The sequence below is a fragment of the Notamacropus eugenii genome, chromosome 1 (assembly GCF_028372415.1).
Source record: "Notamacropus eugenii isolate mMacEug1 chromosome 1, mMacEug1.pri_v2, whole genome shotgun sequence".
Classification (NCBI taxonomy): domain Eukaryota; kingdom Metazoa; phylum Chordata; class Mammalia; order Diprotodontia; family Macropodidae; genus Notamacropus; species Notamacropus eugenii.
The window spans coordinates 561,262,273-561,289,960 of NC_092872.1; the positions used below are offsets into that span (position 1 = coordinate 561,262,273).

At 38.8% G+C, this 27,688-nt stretch overlaps 2 protein-coding genes across 2 annotated transcripts in view; both read left to right on the forward strand.

The window, feature by feature from the left end:
* Positions 1-265: 265 nt before the first annotated feature.
* LOC140520408 (ribonuclease H1-like) lies at positions 266-10,274 on the forward strand. Its single transcript, XM_072634324.1, has 7 exons — positions 266-332; positions 1,294-1,404; positions 4,092-4,188; positions 5,883-5,937; positions 7,562-7,646; positions 9,119-9,243; positions 9,928-10,274. Exons 2-7 carry the CDS (start codon positions 1,314-1,316, stop codon positions 10,003-10,005), a joined length of 531 nt encoding a protein of 176 aa, XP_072490425.1. The 5' UTR covers positions 266-332; positions 1,294-1,313; the 3' UTR covers positions 10,006-10,274.
* A 3,322-nt stretch (positions 10,275-13,596) lies between these two features.
* PXDN (peroxidasin) overlaps positions 13,597-27,688 on the forward strand; it is a 160,686-nt gene continuing 146,594 nt past the window's right edge. Inside the window, exon 1 of the mRNA XM_072634323.1 lies at positions 13,597-14,222. Coding sequence (XP_072490424.1) covers positions 14,170-14,222 — 53 coding nt within the window. The 5' untranslated portion in view covers positions 13,597-14,169. The remainder of the gene's footprint in view (positions 14,223-27,688) is intronic.

Consider the following 27,688-nt stretch of genomic DNA (forward strand, 5'->3'; position numbering starts at 1 on the left):
CTTTAAGTGGTACCTGAGATAATGTACTTCTTACTGATCACTCAATTTGAATCTCAACAGCTCCAGCCTCTGCCCCCCAGAAGACACCCAAATTCATTTGGGAAAAAGAGCAAGGGTCATGTATTCCTCATCAGTTAATGTAGGGTTAGAGGGTGTTTCTTCACTGGGAATTCCCTACTACAATTGAATCATAGGTCTGTACAAAATCAACAATAATGAAGCCACATTGATAGGAGACAGCTGTTTTCCTTTATGATTTATTAGAAATCACGTGGTAATTAAAGATGGCTTTGCACTTCATGGAAATATTGACAAAGACCTCATAAGAGATAGTGAGAAGGGGCAAGAGATGCTAATGATTTATTGGTTGGGAGGAAGCAAGAAGTAACTGACACATAGTTTTAGCTTCTTTGAAGTTGGGTAACCAGAGGGATTTCAAACAGAACAAGAATCCCCCATATTATACAATGTCATGGGAGAAAATGATTCCAACTTTAAGCAAAGGAGACACCTTACCTTTTCATATTTTTTTCTTATTAAAAGTAGACCTATGAGTTACATCTTTTATCTGTGTACATGATGTTTCCCTCAATATATTGTAAGCTCTTTGAGCACAGGAACTGTTCAGGTTTTCTCTTGTTTCAAACAGATGACTCTTAGGACTAGGTTCTAGACAAATTCTTATCACTTAACCAGTTTCTTTTGTTTTCCTTGGAAAGACTTCCTTTCCTTTCTTGTCAATTAAAATTTAACACACCCTCTTTCCAAAAGCAACTCCAAAATCCCACCTCCTCCTCTGTGCCTTCAGAGATCACTCTATCCACACGTGTACAGCTAGCATTGATTACCTACAGTAAGGCTTCTAACTAGTTTGTGAACACCTGAAGGAAAGGAATTGTTTCCCTACACAGTACTTTTTTGTATTCACTACTAGCACCAAGTAGTTTAACAAAAATTAAAGGAAAGCATAAATGAATATGAAAAGATAAAAGATGTGAAGGGAAGGAGTGAGGGCTTCTTACCTTGGAAGAAGGGGGGGAGGGGCGAGAAGAGAGAGAAGGGGAGAAACTGTGGGAAAAGGAAAACTGGCCAGGTGATAAAAACATATTTAAGGTCAGACTAAGATTTTACAAAATGCTCTTTTCAAGATTAAAAGGGGGAGGGGGGAAGGGGTGGAGTCTGGGCAGTAGTTTGGAGCCCCACCCACTTCTTTTCTTGGCTTTTAAAAGTGCTGGATTTGCAGTTTGAGAGTTCACCATATCTGAAGTCAGACACATTTTCTTTTTTCACCAGTTCTTTGGAGAGATTGGAAGATGAGTTGGAAATACAATCCAAGAAGCTATGACTATGGCTGGGAGACTAGAGGCTCTGAAAGTTGGTGCGGGCAACCACACCAGGCATCAGGTAAGCCCCCAAAGGAATTGAGGTGGGGAGGGATGTGTGAGAGATGATCTCTGAGGATCTCTCAAGAGTGAAGCCTCCTCAAAGAGTTAATTGTTTCTTGTCCTGGTGAAACATTTGCAGTAGGTTGACCTTGTAGAGAAATATTTTCAACATATTTTGTACTTTCCCACTTTCCCTCCTTGTTTTTAGGCACGTAGCAGGGGAGAAATAACACCTCTCCCCTCTCCCCCTTTCCTTTTTTTTCTAAAACTGTTTACTCTTGCAAAAACTCAAAACTGTGTTTGTTCTCCGTTGCTGGGGTAGATTGCCTAGAATAGATTGGACTCTCAGGGTTGCACCAATGAGCCCTGAGGAAGGTGGCTAGGGAGGAGGGGATTGAGGTTAGGACCTATGTAATCTGCTCACTTGAACACACCTCTCTCTCTTCCCTGGGAGCCATCTTTTGGGTACTCTGAGGGAGCCCTTTCTTGAGAAAGTCAATAAATGAACTATTTTTTCTGTTAATATCTCTAAGTGTCTGATTTATTGGTAAGCCTCTCTGTACCCCACACAGATACTTACCTGGGGAGAAATCAGAGGCAGCCTGCTGCTCTGTCCATCTGTCTTGTCTCCTAAGGCTTTCCCAGGTCATGGGATCTAAGATTTAAAGCTAAAATGCATCTCAGCAATTCATCTAATCTTACCCCTACTTCGATTTAACAAAGGTGACAATTTAAACCCAAGCAAGGTTATGTGACAGCCCAAGATGACGAAGTAGTAAATGAAAGAGTTGAGTTTTTGACGTCACTTGACTCTAGGTTTTTAATCCTAATCCACCAACTTCATCCAACAGATTAGAAAATCCACCCACAGTGCTTAATGATTTTGTTGCACATAATTGCCAGCTGAGGAGGGGGGTCAGGTCAGATGGAGAAGACAGCATTTTGTCGACACCTTTAGTGAGTGAGTAAATGGTGTCTATTTTAGCTACCTCTGGTCTATCCTTTTAAAACTATTGCAAGAGAACAGGACCCAGAACCTGATTGACTACACTGAGAATGTCTAGAAATGGGCTCAATTTTTAACATTCAGATAGAATCATTTAAAAAGAGGGAGAAATTGCAACCTGAGTCCTAGGGAAGTCTCATGAATTGAAATGGTAAATTTGAGTAGATGTTTTTAAAATATGCATCCTCATAAAGGCTAGATGAATGAGACAAATCTCCCTTCAGTCTGTATCAGCAATATTGGGTTCGATATCTGGCTAACAGATCAGCCTCTGTCCGGCAACAGTAGAAGTTCTGCTCAGTGACAAAGAACTTAGTTATGAAACTATGCAGTTCTCTTCCTATGGGCCTTTTTTTAAAAATTGAATTGTGTTTGATTTAGAGGCAGGCCCAGCATATGAATACAGCTCTGCTACTTAACACTTTTGAGTGTGACCATAGGCAAGTGATTTTTCTGTCTTGAGTTTCAGGGTTCCTCTGTAAAATGGGAAATAGATGAGATTGTTCTCTGGGGTATCCCTTCTATACCTCTCAATTTATGATCCAAAATTAGAAAGTTCCTTTAAGGCATCTCATATGTTGACCCCCCCCAAATACATTTTAAAAAATTAATTGTACATTCTAGTAATAGATAAAGGTAATGATTTAGATATGTAATAAATATTAATTGTATATAATTTGCATATATTAACAAATGTAAATAATTACATGTAAAAGATAGTAGTATCTAGAATGAATGTTTAAAAAGTAAACTACCCACAGCCTGGCTTAGTAGATACTTCTCTAGGAAGGAACACTGAATTCCTGTTCTGTCTTCTGACATGGTGGCAACTGTAACCTGACCTTGACTTCTTAGTTCTCCAGACAATCCTTAAGTTTAGGAACACTTGCAGATCTTTGGATCACCTTCTACTTTCCTTTGCTCTAAAACAAAGAAAAGAGGTCTGTAGAAGAAAAGAGCCCTTACTACCAGCTTTACAAAATTGTTTACAATTTCATTTTATCTTCGCTATAACCCAGTCAGATGATAGTATTTGCCTCATCCCCTATCTCAAATGATAAAACTGAAGTTTAGGAGATTGTTACTTGTCCAGAGTAATACAGCTAGTTAATGAGGTAGGATTTGAATCCAAGTCTTTCATAAACCATGGGGTTCAGGTTTGGAATTTAATTCACAGCAAAATGGTGGTATTTTGCTTGGTTGGTAAACATGAGGGCCTCTCTGGTTTTAGGGCCACAGGAATCTAGTCTAACCCCGAATTTCAAATCTAAGATTAGATCATAAAATCAGTCTTGGGGTGGCAAGAGGGGTGGGAATTTACTAATTTCCAAAGAGCAGAGCCAAAATATGTGGCCTGCTCCCCCTAAACTCTGAGTTACACATTATTTAGGCTTAAAACAAAGGAGCAAGGAAACAGACATCTGATTGGCTGGCACGTAGTGAATTTCCTAATAAGGCACAGAAATTGATCAAAACGTAGGCCTCAGGAAACTGGAAATTTCCTTGCATCAATCTTTGGGTTCCATGGAAGTTTCTGGGGTCAGCATTGACATTCTGAATTAAGCGTTAAATTAGTCTAGCATCTAAGTAATATATGTTTTCCTTGTTGTCATGAAAGTATAGATTCAAACAATGCAATAATTAATAATTACTTCAAGTCTCATTTAGAGTAATGTACTGCACAAATATGTGTTTTACAGACCCTAACACTGTGTATATCAAGGGTTCTTGCAAAAATAATGGAAGAGAAGAAGCACGAGGAGGTATTGGTGTCTACTGGGAACCAAACCATTATCTGTAAGTAGTCTTAAAAGAAGCTGTAAAAAAAATTTTAAAGAGGTAAGATCCAAAATTATCCTCTCTCAGAGCATTGCACTGCAAAATTATGAAGAAGTGAGAGAACTATTTGGAAAACCAATAGTAAAAATTTATTTCTCTTACGTATACAAATAATTTGAATTTTACTTGGGAGTTAGAGTCATTAGTTGGCTGGTTGGTTGGTTGGTGTCCTTCGTCTTCAAAGAGGACCAAAATGACATCACCATGATAAAGTGAAATTTCAGTATGTCTGACTGTGGCTGATCAGACCAATACGATCTTGGAATGCTCTACCACAGGTTGCACACAGATAGTTCTTATGAATATTTGGGGTGGATATCCCAAATTTGTACATCTTGGTGTTTACTTTGTGCTGTCTCAATTCTGCTTTGCTCCAAGAGTACAGCACCTTTTCTTATGTGAGCACGCCATGCTGAGTGGTCCTGTGCCAGTGTCTCCCATGTTGCACAGTCATATCCAAAGTTCTTGACAGAGACCTTGAGAGTGTTCTTGAATTGTTTCTTCTGGACACCATGTGATCGCCTGCCCCATGCAAGTTCTCCATAAAATAGTCTTTTTGGCAAGCATACATTTTGCATTCGAACAATGTGGCCAATTCATCAGAGTTGCACTCTCTGAAGCATCATTTGAATACTTGGCAGTTCAGATCGAGCAAGGACTTCAGTGCCAGGTGATCCTCAGAATCTTCCTGAGACAGTTCAAATGGAAGAGATTCAGTTTCCTAGTATGGCACTGGTAGACTGTCCATGTTTCACAGGCATATAACAATGAGGGCAGCACTACAGCTCTAGTGTGCGTTCATCCTTCGTTGCCGAAGATGACCATGCCATCAGAAAAATGATGACATGACTTGCACTTGACTTTGTTTTGAGTGAGGGAGGGCTGTGCAGGTCACCAGCCTCAGTTCTCCAGAGCCATCTGAATCCAGTGACCAGACATTCATCAGGATGACTGGAAATGACCCAGGATGAGGCAACTTGGGTTAAGTGACTTGCCCAAGGTCACACAACTAGTGAGTGTCAAGTATCTCAGGTGAGATTTGAACTCAGGTCCTCCTGACTCCTGCACTGGTGCTCTATCCAAAGCAATACTGAATAGAGCAGCCATATGATCTAGGGCTGTTGACATTGTCCTACTGTTTATTGACTCAATTTTCCAGGCCTGAGGCTAACTAGACTTTGTCATTTGAAGCATCTGATTATTTTGTAAATTTCTCCATGTCACTCTCAACCTCTTGAATATTTTTGTAAATTTCCCAAACTCCGCCCTCCAAAGATACCTAAGCTTTTTGCTTGTTTTGCAAAACAACTTAATTTCCACCTGCAGCTTGGCCATTCTCTCTACCTCAGTTTAGTATTCTATATAAACCCTTTTCCCACCCCCCTGCTTGAGTACCCCAGGACTTGCTGGGTGGCATCCTGAACTGGAGGTCATTTGCCCTGATTAAAGACCTCCATTTTGCCATATTGGCTCTATTCTGCTGAATTCAGGTTGACAGTATCTTTTGTTTTACGGAATGAATGGTTCCTATCAAGGCTTACTTTAAAAAATGTGAAACCAATGTTCCCACTCATTAACCTTCTAAAATCCAAAATAGTCTATCTAACCTGGAGTAGCTTGTGTTTTATGTTTTTATTGTTTGTTTTTTACAGAAACACAAGTGGCACACATTCTGGACGACAGACAAACCAAAGTGCATCATTAGAAGTAAGTTGTAGGTCTTGATCTTTAGAAGAAAAAAATCATTCTAGAGTTGGTCATTTTAGGTTTTCATTTCTATTGATAATAATTTTAGTTACAAAGGAACTGTGAGGTCTAACAGCACTTAAGTTACACTTAAGTGTGTAAGGAGAACTAATTTCAACAATTCTTTCTTCAAAGTTAACAGCACTATGATCCCTTAAGCCCCAGTTTTTTCCATTTCTAAAAGTAACAGCTATTGAAGTAACTATTTAAATGATGGTTTTTTTTCATGGAACATCCATGATGTAAGGGGGAAAAACCTTGAAGAAACTGTGTGTTTGAGAAAGATGTAAGATGTTCATTTAATAACTACGTTTATATGTAGGTTTGCAAAGTATTGTCTCATTTGATCCCCTCAGCAACTATGGGACTTAGATGTTATTATTCCCATTATACAAATGAAGAAATTGAGATTGAGAGAGATTTAAGTAATTGTTCAGTGTCAAACAAAACTTTTAAGCGTATTGGGATAGGATGTGAAATCTACTCTTTGTAATTTCAAGTCCAGTACAATCGACTGTGCCACCTAGCTGACATTCATAAATCTATTTACCCTTACTGAATTGAAAAATTTTACATCTATGGAACTGGGAAAGGTACCAGGAATAAGAATAAATATTTAAGAACTTTTTTGCTCCCTTATCAGGGAAACAGGAAAAGCTTTCACAAGCATGCAACCTCCCATTGACAATATTCTTCCATTTCTTATCCATTGAAAGGGACAACTCAAATTGGGACCTCCTTCAAAATTATCTGAATATTTTCAATATTTATGTTTTTCTGATACTATATAAGTTTTTGTCATAATCGTGTCTTTTATGGTTCCCCTCAATTTACTTAAGTAAGTATATAAGTAGTAGTACAGAAATAAGATTGTAAAGGGAAACATAGAAGTAAGTTGCAAAACAGCCTTATAAATTAGGGAGCATAGAAGCCGTCCTGATACTGCTAAATTAGCAGATGCCAGCTAGGCCCCAGGGTAGGGCCCTCTAACATCCCATCACAAAACTATGTAAATTATGGATCCCTAAAGTGATACTGATTCTCACTGATACTGACGTGATATTGGAATACTCATGAACTAACTCTAAAATGACTTAGATAAGAGTGTGTACTGTACTGCCAAAACCCCAATAAAATGGGACCCCGAAACCCTGCCCCTACTGCACCTTCTCTACTTGCCATTTCTCTCATCCCATGTTCACTGCTGTCAATATATTAGGAAGACACCCTGTTTTCCAGCTTAAGAGGCTGGTTCAGTCCAGTTCATTGCTCCAAGCTTCAAGTTGTAATATTGAAGATGTGTCATTGTCATTATCAGGGTTAGACTACTTACTATATATTACCTGTCCTTTAAAACGCTTCTCAACAGTCATGTGTTATAGGTTGTCTAGGTATTATCTTTATTTGACAGATAAAAAAAGAGGGAGGAAGTCATGATGTTTTCACAACCTAAGGTCACAGAGCTAGTGGGGTGGTCCTGAGAACCCCTACACCAAAAAGCATGCTTTCATAATTCCTTTTTACTTAACACTAGAATGATGAAAATTGAGGAATGTGATGTCTAACAAGTAAATATTTTTTCAAGGCAGCTACCAGAGGGATTGAGCAAGCAAAGGCCCAAAATATAGACAGACTGACTGTGTTCACAGATAATCAACTTATCACCAAAGGTAAGATTTGTACTACTTTGTGGAGAGATAGTCATGGTGCCTTTAGAGAAAAGAGACAATCTCACCCCTGTCCAAAAGCCTAACAAACAGAAAAGCCCACCCTCAAGAAATCCTAAAGTCTAAGGTGAACAAAAGATTCTAGTTTCGATCACTTTTATATTTCTTTGGGTGGTCAGGTCCTGGGGACTGACCAAAGCTGTTGAGTATTGAAACCACTTCTATTTGGGGTCAGACCCAGGTCTTCCAAAATCATTACTTCTTCCCTTGTACTACATTGCTACATGGTAGTGAAGACAGCAGGTTAATGGGATTAGGACTACATTTATTTGAGAAATTGTGCAACATTTAAGGATGCTAAGCTCCTGGGAAGGGGAATGAATGGACAAAAGCCTATTAGCACAAATAGTTTCCCAATGAGGTTGTATGGTTGATTATCTCCCAAGGGTTAAAGATGAGAGAAACAACAGACATGGTGTGGTTCATGGATCCTTTAAGGAGAATTTTAAGAACTCTACAGGATTAATGCTGTGAAAGGGTCTGTATCTATGAAGGAGTGAACTGACAATGATAAAAGCACAAATTTTGAAAAAGTTAAAATTTAACCAAGCAGTAGAATTCTGTGTTCTAGCCCCACTATACGCTCCTGGAGATATCAACTACATGGTATTGATAAACTAAACTTACCTGATTTCTAGTTTTCACGTCCTTAAAATGGTGAGAATATTTCTGCCTCTTCTACTGGATGCAATGAAAACTGAATTTGAACTACCAGTAAGTGTGTTCTTGTTGGAGGTAGAGAGAACCCTGGCTGCTTAAAGACCTTGACTTGAAAAATGAGCATGCTCTTTGTCTAGAAAAGCTTGTCTAGTTTACCTTACCACTTTGATGGGCCTTTGTCATTGGGGATTGGTCTAGGTAAGTTTCTAGGGGCTGCAGTGTAATGAAATTTTTCTCCATGGCAAATCTTAAAAAGACTTCTTGTATAAAAGCATAAAGGGGATATGGTATGATCTACATCCATGAAGAAGTGATACTCTCCCCCCCACTACTCTCTCCAATCCATGAATCCTTAATCCATATATTGACCTTTTGTTCTGAGAAAACCAAGTACTCCTAATAAGATTAATATTTACTGGGGTAGAGATTAGTTTACCATTGGTAATAGGAGAAACATTTTGCATGTACAACACACATACCTTCTATCTATATGAAATGATGTACAAGGAGTTTTGCTTTGTTTTTTTAAGACAATTTAGGGAATATAGGTCATAATTTTTTATGAGCTTTTAGACACTGGTTGGGGTAAATGCAATCAATATACGTCATCCATAATTTGTTCTAATTATAGCAATTTGGTTAGTTTTTTTCCCTTTAATTATGAAGTCTCTGGGGGAATGTTTTTCAAAAAATTATGAAAGCTTTATTAGGAAAAAAAGTAAAAAATTAAGGAAAGATATTTTTCAATTACACAGGTATGAATGAATGGATTGACAAATGGAAAGAAAATGGCTGGAAAACAAGTAAAAATAAAGATGTTGTCCACAAAGACCAATTCGAGAAGCTGGATGAAATGACTCGGGACATGAAGGTTGAGTGGGTGAGGAATTTTTGTTTTTGTTGAGAGTTCTCTCTTCTGATGCCATAACTCAAGGTAACAATGGCCTCTAGAAATCAAAGCTCAAAGTGTAATGTTGCAATCTGTCTTTAAAGTTGCCTATAACTCAGGATACTAAAAAGCTTTCCATACAAAATACGTTTTTGACAGGAAATTGCTGAATCTTGCAGTATAAAAAAAAATTGGAGAATGAATGGTTTAAGAATTAAACCCAACTGTAAAAAAAAAAAAATCCAGACCCTAATAAATAATCAGTTGACTCTTGCCAGTGTAAGTAACATAACCACATCTATAAAACAGATATAACAGTTACCTACTTCCATCCTGAAACTCCAGGCAGACCCTATACAGTTCACAAATTTCCCTTGTTCCCTTTAAGTAAAGAAACTTTTTAAAAAGGCATACCAGAAGAAAGGAGGGAAGGATCCCAGAAACATTATTTTAAGTGCTTAAAATTTCATAGTTGGTATTATAAAAGAACCAGATTATTAGTATGAAATTCATTCACTCTCTTTCAGTTGATTGAGATGGATTTGAAACGTTTCTGTAATATGGCTTGTGAATGCTAACTGTTTAAATCTAGCAACTGGTGTTTGAGGTTTTCCTTTAAAGGTACTGGAATAGTTGAGATTAATTAAATTTCAGCCTTTTTTTCTGTTTCAACAGAAGTATGTACCTGCTCGTTCGAAAGTTGAAGGCAATGTTCAAGCTCGAAGATTAGCCAGAGAAGCAACTAGAAAGTGAGAAGACGCAATCAATACGTTGCAGAGGGTGCAATTTAAAATGTTGCCCTCCTTTACCTTGCAATATAATCTCTGGATCAATCTCTTTACCCTTTCCCCCTCCTTGTGTTGTAGCTGTCTTCCATGGCTATCTTTGGTCATTTTCTTCATTTGCTCTCTTTGTTTTTCTATGTGCTATTTTAATTTTTCTTCAATAATATACACAAAATACTATACATAACTGTAGAAATTGTTCACATTGTACTAATAATAAAAAGAGAAAGGCAAATATCCTCATCTCTGTCAGATCCAACTGAACTCTTGACTTGCTCAACTCTTGCCTCGAGCCACCTGGAAACCAATCCAGACTGCTTGACTGCTCAGGTGAGTGACTTTAGGGTAATGGAAATCCCAACTTTTCCCTTTAGGTAAAATGGACTATGAAACAAACCTCTCTGCTTTCTGAGGACTTCCTGGCTTTATCATTTGCCCTGCTGCTTCTATGCCCTACAGTATCCCAATGTCATCTAACTTTCCAACAATCTAAAAATGTTTATCTGGGCCATGCAATCTGCCGCTCTGGTGTGTTCTTATGACTTTTTAGTGAACTTGACCATAGACTGTCATTTTGTAGTTGTGGCCCATCCGCAGTACTGAGCATGACGCTTGGGGAACTTAATAGGGGAATAGGAATTCAATTCATGTTTTTCTCATTAATTCATTATGTCTGGCTTATGGCTCCCCTGACCCTTCTGATAAGCAGTTTTTTACTTTATGAAACAAACCCCACCTCTTTCTTCCATTTAAGAAAAATCTTAAGGCTTTGACAAAGATAGAAAAAGTCAACAATTGGAGTGATATTCTGATCAATAATGATGTTGAATATTTCCTCTTTTTTTGCTAAAATATGCTTTTATACTTTTGCAATTCTGGACGTTGGTTGCTCATATAAGTTTGTTATAGATTCTCAATGTCAAAGTTAAAATAATTAAATTGATACAGTTTAATGATTATCAGAATTCCACTGTAGTCCTTCTAAACCCCAGCAATTCTGCTTATGAAAGCAGAACACAAGCCTATATATTAATTAAAGTAGTTGTTGCAATACCCAACATAAAACGCTTTGTTTTCCCCTTGAGGAATGGAAACTCCTTGAGCAGGGAGTGTACTTCACTTTCATATGACTATAGCTTGATCTTCTCATGGGCCTTGGTATTCAATAAAAACTCTTAGAAATGCCTCCCCCGCCAAGTGTGGCTACTGGGAGCATTCTGGGTTTTAAGGCTTTCCCTGAACCGTTAAGAGGTTCCTTATACTATCCCTCAAAAACCCCTGTATGGCTCTTGCTATGGTTATAGTTGATGTCAATTAGATAACCCAACAATTAGTTTTTACAGAGATAATTTAGATGGCATAATATGAAGGGTTGGTATAAACGTCTGATATGTCTGTGATGCCTCAAGCACTTCAAGCATTTTTTCAGGGAAAAGTGGGCTCCACCATAGAACACACTTTAGGCAAGGGTAACTCAGTTCCTGGACTTCTTTTGCTGAGGTAGAGATTTTCTTTCGAGGTATGGGTAAGCAGTTTCTGCACAGGTTCCTTGAATCTGTTTTACTTCTGAGATTGTCTGTTCTTGGCTCCTGACACAGATCTTCAGACATTAATGGGAAGTCCAAAATCCTCTGATTCCCTCAAAGTCCTAGAGGTCCTTTGTTTTAAAGTGAGGGGAGATGAGGTAGAGACCGGGTCTGAGGCCAAACCCTTCTTCAGCAGTTGGTGCAAAAATCAACACTAGTGCTTAAAGACAGGATCCAAATTTGAATTCAGTTCTTGTAACTCCAGAGTTTCTACCCCTAGTACTTTTTCTTAATGTGCTAATTGTTCAGTCCATTCAAACAGCAGCCAGGGGCCACATTCCCTTTCTCTTCCGCTCAATATCCCTAACCCTTTAAAGACCAACTGAAATGAGATGTCTTCCAGGAAACCTTTCATTCTTCTAGTTGGTAAAAGTTTAGCACTCACAGAACACTTGTATCCTGCACTATTATGAGTTTATGTCTAGTAACAGATTGGTAGAGTACAATCCTAGAGGGCAGACACTATATACTCTTTGTATCTGTGTATCTCAGCACCTAAGGTTGTCCTTAGCACTCTATTTATTCAAGTTTGACCCCTTCCAGCAATGAGGACCTTACTAACCCTTGCAGGCAGCTCATTCTAGTATCTAGTCCCGATGTTAGAAAATCCTTCCTGACTTGTAACTGGAAACTGCCTTATTGTAACTTCTAAGCAGCGGTCCTAATTCTGCCCTTGGCATAAACACTTAATTAACTTCCTGAAACAGAACCTGGTATAGCCCAGTCTTATTTATCCTTGGGCTGAAACCCTAAAATTTATGGAAAGAAGGCAATAAAAATGCTAATGAAGAGGAAAGAAAACCACAGCTGGGTGGGTGCCAGCCTGTCTGGCTGTTACTCTGATATGATAATATATAGCTTTCATGGGTAATGGTTTCTTTCTGTAATGGCAGCAACCTATTATCTACTTATCCACTTAATGTTTTACAGTTCTGAGCTGGTGGTTGGGATGTGGGGTAGGGGGGGAGAGAATTGTAAAAGATCCCCTTTGGGGAGGTTAAGAGGGGGGAGGGTGATCTAAATAAAAAAAAGGTATCAAACATTTCTCAAAGTTGTGGGCACTGTACTAGGTGACATGGCTGGCTAAAAGGCAAAAAAGAAGCAGTCACTCCCTTGCAGGAGCTTCAGATAGAAAAGAAGGTAGTGCTTGAGCTAAAGAAGTTTGAAGTATTCAAAAACGAGTGACTTCCAGGCAGAGAGGATGGCCAATACAAAGACACCGAGACAGGAGTTGAGATGCTATGCAGCTGAGTGTGCAAAGATAAATTTGAGGGTGTTATAGGGGGAAATATCTCCCAGTGAGTTCATGGGTTTCTACTCATGAAGTCATGGGTGTGGATTTGTTTTTTAATTGGCTTATGTGGACGCAGCTAGGTGGCATAGTGGATAGAGTGACAGCCCTGGAGTTAGGAGGACAGTTCAAATCTGACCTCAGACATTTACTGGGACTTCAGGCAAGTCACCTAACTCCATTACCTCCCCAAAAAGAAAAAAAGTGGTCTGTAGTTTTGTTGTGATTGGTTTTTGTTTTTTACACGTTCTAGTTTGATAATCCAATGAACTTGGATGTTCTTCATAAATTTTCATCACCTTGTTGCCTTCAATCAAGTCATTGATAAAAATAACACTAGAATATGTTAATGGAGATGGGACTCTGAAAAGCCATATTGATCGATTAATTTTATTTTTAAAGTGAGGATTTTTTTTTTATTAAGAAGCATTAACATGAAGAGTTTGTTACCTGAATTCTCTGGGACAGTTTACTTTTCACCATCAACACACTAGGCCTTTGTTCAAATGGCCTTTGCTACCTGATATGCATCCATCTTCATGTTCTAGATAGAAATCATGCTCTTAGGAGTATTCAGAAAGCACTAAAAGAGATGACCAGCAAGTGGCAGTGTTGGACAATAAGCAAGAATCTAGATGTCCCAGGTGCTATGCTTCAAGAATATGACCAAAAATGCTTGGTTGGCACTCAGTTGAAAATGTTCTCCTTGTGGGTAATGAACAAGATTCCTTCTACTTTGGAACCATGATTTCAACAGGAAAAATTAAAGAAACATGAACTTTTCCATTGAAGGGTCTATGACAAGAGTCCAGATTTTACATCGATTTATTTGCAAAAAGAAAAAAACAAAACTGCCTGAGAGTGGTGAAAAATTAATCCAACCATGAACTTCAACTTATGAAGAATTTAGCATGTTCTGAAGATTGTTTTCTGGCTTTTCTTCCTCCACCCTGAAAATCTAAGATCTTTAGCATTACTAGCTTTCTAAGTATTTTTAGGATATTAGGATTCTCCGGAGGCAGACATAGCAATAGGGTCTGGGGCTCTGGCTCAGTTATTGATGTGGGGCAGGGAGATCGGGGTTCTTTTCCCTGTCTATCAAGTTGTTGCCTCAAAGGGTTGTTAGAACCTTTTCCTGGAATTATACCCTTCTATCAGAGTGGTCTGCCACCGCTGTGCTTCATGTCTTGGGCATCTGCACCATATAAGACATCTGAGACTGTCAAGGAATCAGCAGGTAGAAGCAGTGAAGAAAATGCGTCCTGTCCACTTTGCTCAGCTCTCTCTCCACATACACAACACAGTAAGGTAAGTATTAGCTTTCTCCAGTCCCTATTCTCTGCCTTCCCTTTCTATTGAATTCTTTGGAATTTTCTATTACTAACAAAATTCTCTCCAGCCTTCTAACATTCTTTCCATCTTCTGGTGTTCCCTGAAACCTAACTTCTTCATTATGATAATACTTCTCTCAGTACAGTCTCCAACATTTGCCATTCTTTCTCTCAAAATCCACACAGGAGTCAGTATACTCACTGCCATTTTCATAGCATCTCTCTGTCATCATCCTTCAGCAGTCCTCCTTGAGAGTTAATTCCATCCTGTCTAGAACTTGGTTGCTGATATCCATAAACCTTCAGATCCCCCTCCTTCCCCAATAAGTCCAATACTTGGCTTGCAATCCTTCATCTTAACATTTTATACCTGACTTCTCTGTTCTTCATTCTCCTCAACTTCTATGATCTCTGTATCCAATCTATCTCAATATGCCGTTCCCACTACATGGTCATCCATCGCCGGTCTTCCTGACGTATGTTTTGCCACTGGACTTTGATGACTGTAGGAGGAGGCTGATGACTTTACTTTGCACAGCTCTGCCTCACTCAAATTCAATTTACTTGAAAGTCAATATATTACCCTCCTGATGTCATTGATAGTCTTTGAGAATGAAAAAATAACCTCAATCATCTGCAGGAGTGGATATTTCTACTACCACACTTTGTCCAGGTAAACTGAATTTGCCCCACATACTAAAATTCTTAGCTATGGCTCTGGGATGGTCACATCTGAGAAAGGTGATCTAGCATTTTTTAATAATAAATTTTATTCATTATTTTTGATTATGATCATTCCAGATGTTCCCCTTCTGCTATTCCCAATGGGCCCATGCTTGTAACAAAGAAAACCAGTTAATCAAAATCAATCCAAAAGAGTAACCACTTCTCTTCACTGTATGTAATATTCAAAACCTGTAATCCTTCCCCCAGTCTACTGAAAGGAAAGACATCCCTCTTCATCTCTTCTCCAGGGATAATTACTTACCACCTTGTCATTAAAAAAATACTTTGCCAATAATTCTGGATAATATTGTATTTTTCCCAAAAGGATTGTGGTAAGATTAGGTGTAATTATTTAAAATTACTCCAATGGGACAGACACCTATGATTGTGTTTCAGATCTTTTAAACCTTAAATGTGTGATGGACTTCAAAGGGTTAGGGAACTGGACCTACTACCAAGGCAGGTGAACTCAACTTCTTACTTTTGAGTGTAATTAAGCTAACTGGAGCAGTTACCAAAATGAAGGGCTCAAGACACCAAAATTTTCTGTATTTTTTCAACAAAACCCTCTGATAACGATTATATTGAAATCAGCAATTACTCTGTGTTAGGCACTGTGGAAAAACAATTCACAAACTGCTTCCACTGAAGGTGGGTATACCCACTAATCCACAGAAAAAATAGGGTATTCTGTGATTTTTAAGTTGTTGTGTTTGTCTTTTGTTCTCAAAGAGGGCCATGACATCAAGATGATGACATGATTTGCAGTGGGGTTCAGATTCTGTTTAGCAGGAGATCCTTGGTATCAGAGATTGTTGTGGGCTGGAGGGACCTGAGGAAGTCTTCACAGAGAGGGGAGACTTGCCCTGGACCTTAAAGTATGCAACATATGGGGAGAGATCTAAAGAAATGAGGAGGGAATTTCTGGTTAGGGGAACCATGTAAAGCAAAGGTATATGGGAAAGAGTCTGAGGATACAGGCCCCTCTGAGGATGCAGACTCTAGGGAATGCTCTGCTTCTTGAGTTAGGAAATGAGATTGGATAGGTAGGGATTTTTGTTATTCAGTCACATTCAAGTCTTCGTGACGCTATTTGAGGTTTTCTTGGCAAAGATACTGATGTGGTTTGCCATTTCTTTCTCCAGCTCATTTTGGAGATGAGGAACTGAGGCAAGCAGGGTTGAGTGATTTGTCCTTGGTCATGTAGATAGTAAATGTCTAAAGTCAAATTTGAACTCAGGAAGAGGATTTCTGAATACAATGTAGAATATACACTTTAATAAAAAAAATATCCTTAGTTTTAGGTCCTATTTGATGGGATTTGAGGGAAATTGGAGCCCTGCTTCTCTGTTCCTCTCCCTAATTAGAGATTAATTGTAATTTCCTAATTAAAGATTCATTCCTTTGGATTAAGTATTGCCCTTTTCCTTTGTTCTTTTTTTTTAAAAGCCACTTGATAGAATAAGTAAAGTATTCAATTCAATTCAACAGGGATTTATGGGTTACCTATTATGTGCCAGGTACTGGTCTAGGTCCTGTGGATACCTTTCCAGTATTATGTATAACTCTCTCTTTGAATATTCCATTTCTATGGTTCAGACAAAAGGACCTTCTTGTTCTTCCTCACACATGAGCTCCTACCTTCATATCTTTGCTTTGATTGTCACCCATGTTCAGAATGATTTCCCTGCTCCTAGCCCCTTCTCAGAATCCTGGATTTCCTTAAAGACTCATCTCACCGCCTTATGCATGGGGGTTTTCTTTGTTTCTTAACTGCCAGTGCCTTTCCTTCCAACATTTCCTTGTAGTTGCTTTGTATGTGTTTTTATAAACTTATGTAAAATATGAGAATATTATTTTCCTCCAGTACAACGTAAGCTCCCTGAGGGAAAGGACTGTTTTGCTTTTGTCTTTGTATCTAACAAAATGCTTAGAACACAGAAGTCCCTTAGAAAATGTCTATTGACTGATGGATTAACTACATTCCTGGTTCATGACACTAATGGAAGTAGCGTTGCTGATTAATATCAACGTCTCCAAAAGGGAAAGTTATTCTGTGCCTTTTCAATGTGTTCTACTACACCCATATTTCTTTGGGTTCACTTGTGGGTGGTAAGACCAAAACAATATACTTAACTTTAAGTACCATAATTCAGAAGCCATCTGATATATTTAAGATGGAGGAATTCACCTCTGTCTCAGAGACTCAGGGAATGTCAAGCTGACTTACATCATACTGTAAGAAGAGGAATTATGTTGCATCCAGTCCTAATGGTAGTTCCTTCACATCTGGCAAGCATAAAAGTCCAGAGAGAGCCACCTAAATAAGAATCATGGGGAATTTAATACTGTATTCTTGGGGAAATTGGAAGTGAACAGGACCAAAAATAAAATGTGAAATTATTCTGCAGGACACAAGATGTAGTTGTCTAAATGAACCAAACATAATTACCAGAAGAGATTTGGTCCTTTTTTCAGCTCTTGGTACTCTTGGGAGATTTTATATGAGAAGAAGCTGCTTTTTAAATTGGCGCTTTTCACTTCCCAACCAAAAATATATTTGTGGAGAAACACAATAATATTAACACGCAGATATATGTACATAACATTTTACCATTTGCAAAGACTTTCTTCATAACAATTCTTGAGGTAGATAGTGAAAGTATTAGGTTAAAGAATGAAGTGGGATTGCATTGGCATAGGTTATAGGGGCCAGGTTGGCACAGTCCATGCAGCTTGTAAGGAGTAGCTAGGTGGTACAGTGGAGAAAGGGCTGGGCCTGGAATCGAATAAGACCTGAGTTCAAATTTGGCTTCAGACACTTCCTAGCTGTGACCCTGGGCAAGTCACTTAACCCTGTTTGCCTCAGTTTCCTCCTCTGTAAAATGAGCTGAAGAAGGAAATGGCAAACCACTTCAGTATCTTTGCCAAGAAAATTTCAAATGCGGTCATGAAGAGTCAGAGATGACTGAATAACAACATGCAGTCTTAGAAAGTTGCCTAGAACATTCAGAAGTAAAATGATTTGCAAAGGATTCAAAATATGTGTCAGCAGCTGGATTTGAACCCAAGGTTTCTTGGCTCTGAGATTGACTTTTTCAATAGCTTTTCTAGCAAGTATCATTATCCCCACTTTACAGAGAACATTGAGGGCCAATGAGGGAAAGGGGATTGTCTACATTTACTTTAACTATTAAATATAGGCCTCTTAGAGCCCCTGATTCAAACTCCAGTGTTCCTTCTGCAGAGTAGGATTCTGGGAATACTTTTTTAAAAATCTCAATAATCCTTTCCCCTTAGAACATAGCCCCAGAGTTGCTGTCCTCTGCCCTACAATGCCCACCATCCTCAATTTCATTCCATTCAATAAGCATTTATTGAGTGAGCTCCCGCCTCCTCACAGAATACAGAACCTTGCCTGGTAAGATATTCTAAATCTGAAGACCTATAGTTTTAAGAGCAATATCAAAGACCTACTACCTTTATTTCCTTATTCCCAGTTTTGGTTTGGATATAAACACATTTATGAGTTTCAGCAGCAGGTCTAAAATTGAAGAACTCTTCATTCTAGAGAATTCTTTTTTATGGAGGAGAAAAATGAGATCTAGTGTGTGGAATTGACCAAGGCACATAGCTAGTTATTTGAGGGGCACTAAGTGAAAGGGGAACGAGGTTGGACAACTCCATGCATAACTATTTGGAAAGGCTGGCTTTCAGAGACTTGTTTAGCATAATATTAAAACCATTTCTTCCCATCCATTTGTCTAACTGACAGAGAAAATCTTAGCAGGGCCCTACTGTGTGGCTATGTATCCCTGGTTCTTTAATATTTGGAGTAAAAAAACAAAACTGCAAGGGGAAGTAAGGAGAGTGCTGGACTTGGCAGCACAGTGTCTGGGTTTCAGTCCTTGCTATGCGGACTCCTCTGTGTAACTTTGGACAAGAGACCTCATTATTCCAGGTCTCATTTTCCTCCTCTGCAAAATGGCAGAGGGGAGTGGGAAAGGGTAATAATAGAGATGCCAAAAAAAAGAAAAAGAAAGATAATAAAAGGAAAAGACCATTAATCAAACATCAAAAAAATAAAAGAGATCAGAAGGAAATTCAGGAAACAAAGATAGCTAGTGTCCTGTTGGAATTACAGGGTTAAATCTGACATACATTTTTTAAAAAAAAACAACCAAGCTGTATGTAATTGAGATTCATAATGTCCTATACAATCCTCTTTTTCTGTTATTTGAGTAAATAAATGATTATGTTCCTCAAGTTCATATTAATAAAAATATTTTTAAAATTATAAATAGCATAAAGGCTGAAATAACATCTCAAACCTGAAGTCTAGTTCTGTGAATTCCATAATTATTATATAATTATAAAAGCTAACACTCATCTAGCATTTCTTAGGGTTTGTAAGCTCTTCCCATACATTATTGCATTTGTTTCTTGCAACACCTGTGAGGTAGATGCTCTTTATTGTTACCTCCATTTTACAGATAAAGAACCTGAAACTGAGAAGAATTAAGTGACTTGCCCAGGGTCACATAGCTAGTAAGTGTGTGAGATAGGATTTGAACTCAGATCTTCCTGGGCTCCAAGTTCTCTGTCCACTATACCATGCAGAGAGACACAGATACATCAAAGTTGAAGGGAAGATCTCTGATCATTAAAAAATAATCATCTTTCAAAAGGTGGGTAAAATACTTATCTCCAAGGAAATGATGAGGATAAGTGCTTTACAGGTAAACTTTAGAATGCTATAGAAAAGTTAGTAGGTACTGGAGATATGAGTTGTTATAGAAACATATGCTTTCAAATTTCTTATTCTAAAACTCTTCAGTCCTGGCCTAAGGAGCAGGAAGTAAAATGCAGATGTGCATTCTGTGTTATTGACACAGAGCTACTTTGCTGGTCACAAAAAACAGTAAAATTCCTAACAACAGTAATCAGTATTTTGGTTTTCCTTGACTCTGAAGAATTTTAATCAGCCCTGAAAACTTCTGAGGATCCAGGAATATGTTCTCTGCTTTTGTAAAGAGATAATGACTCAGTCTATAAGTCTATATTAAGCTCCTACTATGTGCAAGTGTAGTATATACTCTTTAAATACCTATTTATACTGCTTAGCCATTTCCAGTTTTCCTGATCTACATCTGGCTACTGGACCCACATCACTCTGGAGGAGAAAGTGAGGCTGGTGACTTTGCACAGCCCTACCTCACTGTAATCCAATGCATTTGCATCTCGTGGCATCATCTTCCTGATGTCACAGTCCTCTTCAAGAATGAAGGACAAACCACACACACACATACACACACACACACACACACACACACACACACACAAAACCTATTTATACTGGCAGGTTGCCCCTCTCCACCACAGGGCACCTCCAGGGCTCTAGGGGTGCAACATAGGGTTTGGCATGTCTTTCTTTTTTGACTTTTAGTCCCATTCTTAACATTTTAAATTTATCTTTTTTTAACATTCTTTTCTTCTTAAATTTTGAGTTCCAAATTCTCTTCCTCCCAACTCTTTTCCCATCCACTGAAAAGGCAAGCAATATATTAGTTATACATATGAAATCATGCAAAACATTCTTTTTCTGTATTAGCCATATTTCAAAGCAAGAAAGACAAAAAAATGAGAAAACTATACTTCAACCTTCATTCAGAGTTTATCAGTTCTCTATGGAGGTGGGTAGCATTTTTCCATCAGGAGTCCTTCGGAATTGTCATGGATTCTTGTATTGATCAGAGTAGCCAAGTATTGTGCACAATGATCTCCTGGTTTTCTTACTTCACATTGCATAGTTCATAGGAGCTTTGCTCTGTTTTCTCATACCATCCTCTTTGTCATTTCCCACAGCACAATAGTACTCCAACACAATCCAACACAACAACATGTTCAGCCATTCTCCAACTGATGAGCATCCCTTTGATTTCTAATTCTTTACCACCACCAAGACCTGCTACAAATATTTTTGCACATATCGGTCCTTTTCCTTTTATCTTTTGGGATACAGACCTAGAAGTGGAGATAGAAAATAAAGCTGCCCCCAGCCCCAGTATTCTAACTTCCTTATGGGCCCCACTGAACAGCAGGCATGTCCTGATTTAAACACACAGTCTAGCTTTAACCACACCACAGGCCCCCAAACTCTCAACACAGTCACTGCCCCTGGCTAGCTATTTCCCCCAGATCCAATTCACATATTTGAACAGGTGTGTCCACGTACTCAAGCTCTACATCCATCTAATCTCAGACAGAACCACAATAGCCAGCCAATCAGAGAGCAGCACCACTAGGACGCCCAACCAGCATGTGGACCCCAAAATAATGAAAGGATCTTGCCTTAAGTAGGTACCGGTGCAGTAATAGCAAAAGCTGTCCTTTAGGCGAACTTGAGATGTAGAGAGGATTATTATAATATCATTGTCATACATACAAGCCCCACCCCAATATGTTTTCCTCTATGCATTGTGGGTAATGCATGAGCAGTTCCACTGAGGCTGGGATCCCTCCCCTATTGCCTAATTCCTTAACAAACGCCTTTCCATTACCTAATTCCTTAACAAATCCTTCCTGCCTTTTTAATATTCAGAATAATTTTTGTTATGTAATTTCATCTTTACCCCATAAAAAAATCAATCTTGCTTTCACTGAAGTTGCTGGTTTCTCTTGGAACCTAGCCCCTCTTCTAAGGGGCATCAATGCTCAATAAACACTTCTACCTGGATTAGAGGTGGTCTGACTCTTAAATTCTTTGAGATGGACCACCAAGACATGTCATGAAACCACAACTTGTATTGTTGGGTTAATGGGTATGTATAGTTTTATAGCTTTTTTGGACATAGTTACCATTGTTCCTGTGAAGTCATCTCAATAGATGCTTTTGTTTTAAGTTAATTATGTCTGCTGGCTGGGCTATTAAAGATGGAACACTGATATAGTTTTGTAGTTAAAGTCTTCCACAGTCTGGCTCCAATTTACCTTTCCAATTTTATTACAAACCCTGTTCATACACTCTTAAGTTCCAGTCAAACTAGATTAGAAGCCATTCCTTGAACTTGACATTCTATCTCCTGTATCCCATGCATATTTATAAACCATTCTCCCTGCCTGTAGTATACTCCCTTTCTCACTTCTACCTCTTGGATTCCTTCTCTTCTTTCAGATGCAACTTAGGTGCCACTTTCTTCCTGAAGTTTTATCTTTCCTTTCCAGTTGCTGGTACTTTCTCAAATTATCTCATATTTATTTATTTATTTGTCAATGGATGGTGGTGCTGGTGGTGGTGGTGGTGGAGTGATCACGAGGGTCATTTTTTACCCCCCTTAAAAATTTGTATAGTATCCCCTCCTTGGCCCTGGCAAAGAATGTAAACTCTTAGAGAATAAGGATAATTCTTTTTTACCTTAGTGATCATTGCTCACATGTTGAAGAAATACCAAAAAAAAAGTCAAAGCTTGCTCTCAAGGAGCTCACAAAGTGTTTCCAGTATTTTGCACACAATAGTGAATAAATGTTTATTGCATTCAATTGAATTGAGTAATCCTTGAAGACCTATAGAAATGTGGGCTGTTATTACCAAAATGAACTTGGACTACCTGATCTCCAAATACATTTTACCTCTAATAATCCTTGATTTAATGAATCAGTACAGTGGAAACTCCTTGATGTCAAGTATTTCTCTTATTTTTCTTTTGTACCTCTGGCTCCTAATAGGTTCTTCACAAATGCTACTTGGATTAGATTGGAATCAATGAGATAAGGGGGAAAGTTTGGTATATTGTAAATAACACTGGATTTGGAGTTACAGGATGTAGACACAAATTCTAGTGCCAGTACTTAGTACTTGTGTCAACTTCTTTTTCTGGTCCTCAATATCCTCTCCTGCAAAGTGAGGAAAATGGACTAGAATCAGGGGTGGAGAACCTGTGGTCTCAAGGGCACATGGGGCCTTCTAAGTTCTTGGGTTTGGCCTTTTGGCTGAGTCCAAGTTTGCAGAACAGATCCCTTTAAGCACATGTTGAGTATAATCAGGCCACAACAAATGGCAAAGAGCGTACTTTGGAGAAAATGTGTATAGGATGTCATCAGAGATCTAAGTGATTGTTGAAAGATGGGCTGGTCAGATGGCCAGAACAAGAGATGAACTATAGACAGCCCGTGTGCCTTGTTGATGGATTTATCCAATTGGGCTGACTTTGATGATTTTGTGAGACTGTTTTTTGTTATTGTTGTTGGTAGAAGGGTGTATTTATCTCTGGGGTGTGGTGCTGGAAGTCAGGGGATGCATGGAAATGTCTGTGATATGAAAAGAGAAGGTATCAATAAAACTTTTTAAAAAGAAGCCATGCAATGTCTAAAAAGGATTTTGGGGAAGAATAATTTTTTTTGTTCTTATTCATCATTTTGCCGCTTAAATTCAAAACATCTTATTCTAAATACAAAGAAGTTTGACCCCTGAATATGCACGATTGGCATAAACTCAGAAACGCTGAGGTTTGAGAAGGGGCATGATGAAAAACAAAATGGATCCTCCTAATTCCCCTCCAAATAAAAATGCTAAAGAGTTTGCCTTAAGGATGAAATCCTAATCTTTTACATGGATCTAACGATTTTGTTGCTATTTTTTTCAAAGCTCCAGAAATCTAGACCACAAAACAATACTGTTTGAGATGTCCCAGGACCTGGCCTCTGGGGATACTGTTACTACCTGGGACAAAAGTTTAGGTGATAGAACTACTGTTGCAAAGCCCCAGGCCACAATGAAAAGATTTGGTATAAGAAAGTAGTTTGACCCTCTGGCCTTGTGAGACCACAGTGTTCTTCCTCTAGTAAGTCCCAGTACTCAGCATGTTGGTAACTTTCCTCCCCCTTACTAGTTTCATCCTCTTACCCTCTTTACTCTCTACATCTGGGTTCTCTGACATCTAGATTAGCCTGTAGGAAAAGATTAACCTATAGGAAAAGCTCTATCTCTTTACTTTTTTCCCTAAAAATAATATCCAGCCCTTATATTAGGTGTTTTTAAGGGTTCTATTGCTCAATTGGGTCAGCTAGGTGGTACAGTGGATAGAGCACAGGATGCAGAGTCAAGAAGATCTGAGTTCAAAACTGGCCTCAGATACTTACTAGCTGTGTGACCTTGGGCAAGTCACTTAACTCTATCAACCTGAAAACTTGGTTAAAGAAAAGGCATCAGGCTAAAGGCATGTGTTATTATTTAATTACTTCCCTTTAAAGAAAACAGAACATAATATATTATGGAGTCAGGAAATTATCTGACTACCTGGTACAGAAATCTTCTGGTTTATATACATTTTACCCTGAGAAAGGAACTCTCTTAGTTGAACAAATTGTAAAATTAACCAAGCAGTGTTAATCGGTTTTATGATCCCAAACTGTGTGAAGTTCCTTTCTGTAGCATATGTCTCTGTGACATAAGATAAGGAGAAAATCCCATTACTCTGGTGACACACATCCTGTCCTAAACAGGCCCTTAAAGTTGTGGACACAAGAAAGGGCATCTTTAACAGGGTTGACAAGTTGAAATTATAACCCAGGACATCTGTTTTTTTTTTTCCTTACCACTGAAATGCCAGGAGAAGGATATGGTAAGGAAGTTACTGTCAGCCTCATTTGCATTGCTGATAAACCAAAAGGCATTCTCTTAGGATAACAAAGGAGACTATTAGGTCCAGGTTATTCTTAATTCAAACTCTGGCCTTCACTAAAATCTAAAGTTTATATCAAAGGATTATCAAGGTCCAGACTCTTCAAGCTCTGGCCTTTCCTAAAATCTAGAGTTTATATTAAACGATTATCATCTCCATTTGTCTCAGTTTCCTCATCTGTAAAATGGAGAAGGACATGACAAAACATTAAGTATCTTTGCCAAGAAAATCACAGATGGGGTCACAAAGAGTCAGACATGACTGAAACAACTGAATAACAACTATTAGTCAGTACTAAAAGGACAAATGTGCAGGAAAATAAAATGTTGTCCCAAAGGAGAAGTTGCAAACTTATAGAAGCCTATCAGCGTTCAAAGGATCTCAGAGTGGGAAGAGACTTCAGAATTTATCTGGTCTAACCCATATCTAAACAAGTATCTCTACAATATCGCAGACACGTGCTTATCTAGCCCCTGTAGGAAGAATTCTAGTGAGGGAAAAAGCACCAACTTTTCACTTTCCTTTTTTACCTCTAATTGTTGGGAAGTTCTTGCTGACAGACAGCTGAAATCTACTCTGCAGCTTCCACCCTTTGCATCCTGGTCCTTAACATACACATTCACAGGGAATCAGGGTTTGCTCTCTCTTAGTTCATCTTCTTTTGCTTGACTTACCCCCTTTCCCTTCTTCCCTTCTTCCTTACATGTAAGTTGAGTTCTAGGTTTCTAGCCTATATCTGTGTGGTTTGAAAAGGCATTAGTGAGGCTCACCCCTTGTAGAATCTCTAATTCAAATGATAATTCTATTCCTGGGAACCCCAGGCCAGTGGTAGGTACTTCTATTTTGGGTCAACACCAACATATTTTGTGCAGAAAATTCCATATCAGTAGTAGTTGTGGTTCAATCATTATAGTTATGTACAACTCTTTGTGACCCCATTTGGGGTTTTTCTTGGCAAAGATACTGGAGTGGTTTGCCATGTCCTTCTCCAGCTTATTTTCCATTTAAGTAAAAGGAGACAAATAGGGTTAAGTTGACAAGGTTAAGGGGTGCTGGGGACCCCAAAATACTGACACACCAGGTCCTACTTGAATGAATTTGACTCAATCCTTCTTAAAGTCAAGGAAAACAAGGTTTATTAAAGATTTGTCTTGCTGGGTTGACTCTTAAGGAACCTAAGCATTTGTAACACTTATATTCACAAGCAGGCCAGATAGAATCCCAGCTAGACAGAGTCTGAGCTAGGTTGAATCTGAGTGCCTTCATGGAGGCAAAGATGGACCTCAAATACAGAAAAGACTGTAGGAGGAATCTGGGGGTGGTCTGGTAGTCTAGGGTGATGGGAGGAGGGGTTTAGGGAGGATTTTGAGGAGAAGTCCAAGGAGCTGTGACTGGTCAAGTGTTGGCAACAGCTGGAGATAATCAGGAGATATCAGATAATGGAGGGCCTGGGCCAGAAGCAGGTGTCACCAGGTAGTCTGGGGTGCCAGAGATGGTCTCCTTAGATCAAACACAGGGAAGATTCTGATGGGAGTGGCTGGTAATAGGATCAAAGGGAGGAATATCAAAAGAATGCTAAATAGAAGATAGGGAGTATCTGGCCTGGGAGAAATGGAAGGGGAATCCAAGGAGCCCCCCACCCCCACCCCAAAGGCCAGACTTTCTAAGCCCTTCAGACTAATGGGACAAAAGCCCTCCCGATCAAAAGGGAAAAGATCTTGGCTTGGGCTTGTACCCCTTCAAAGTGACTTGACCAGGGTCACTCAGTTAGTAAGTATCTGAGACCAAATTTGAATTTATGAAGATGAGTCTTCCTGACTCTAGACCACTGAACTCAGGAAAACTTATCTTCCTGACCCAGGCCCTCAGCTCTATCCACTGTACTACCTAGTTGCCCTCATATCAGTGGACTTCCTGGCAAATTGCAATCTCAAGGCATATAGTATTTGTTTTTCTGCACTCAGGCTAAGAGACTGAGATGATGAACTTGAGATATGAGGAGGCAGTGGAGTAGAACAGAAAGAGTATAAATAGAAACATATATAAAACACATAGATATACATATATAACATTTATATAATATATGTCATAAAGCATAGAGATTCAAATTTGTGTCCATGCTGTAACACTGACCATGACCTTGAGCTAGTCATATAAGTGCTCTGCATCTAAGCTCTTTAATCTATATTATTTTTAGCATCAGAGACCTTTCCAGGTATTCTCCACCCCCACCACCTAAAGCTTCTAGCCTTGGAAGCTTTCTCTCACCTTTACCTATCCCCACTCTCCTGGGTGGTTTGACTGAAGCAAATTTACACTTTAGCCATTGATCATGAAACTGACTTCTTTTATGTTGCCCTAGGCTAACGCTTGAGTTCCTTCCTCTAGAAGGTCCATGGCTTCAAGGCCACATGTTCTAGGTTACCTTGATCCCCTTCCATAATCTTCTTTTCCACATCTTGACTTGAAGTTTCCTTCAAGACTTAATTTTTCTTTCTCGATTAGACTAACACTCACACCCTGGTGACACCATATTTTTGTTTCTGAATCTCTTCAGCTCCTAACTCATTGGTAGGACTAGAATGATAGATATAACTAGAACTAATAAGCCACTTTTCCTTCTGTTTTTTTCTTTCCTTGTGCTCAGATTCCTGATTCAATGTTCATACTCTCCCCTTCAAGGATCAGTTTTCTAGAATCCAGGTTTCAAAACAACTCCCTTACCCCCAAACACACACAGACACAGACACACACACAGACAGACAGACAGACAGACACACACACACACACACACACACACACACACACACACACACACACACAGAGTCCAGCAAGTAATATTGAACAATTCTCCCCTCCAACAAGGTTATGCTATCACAGTGGTGTTTACCTTTCTGCTTCACTGGAGTAGAGCAAAACATTCTTGATCTGAAACCAAGAATAATGTCTGCACACAGAAATCCTAATGAGATCATTCGTGGATGCTAGTTACTTGATATCCTCCCTGAGTAACTGAGATGATTTCAACAATGACTGA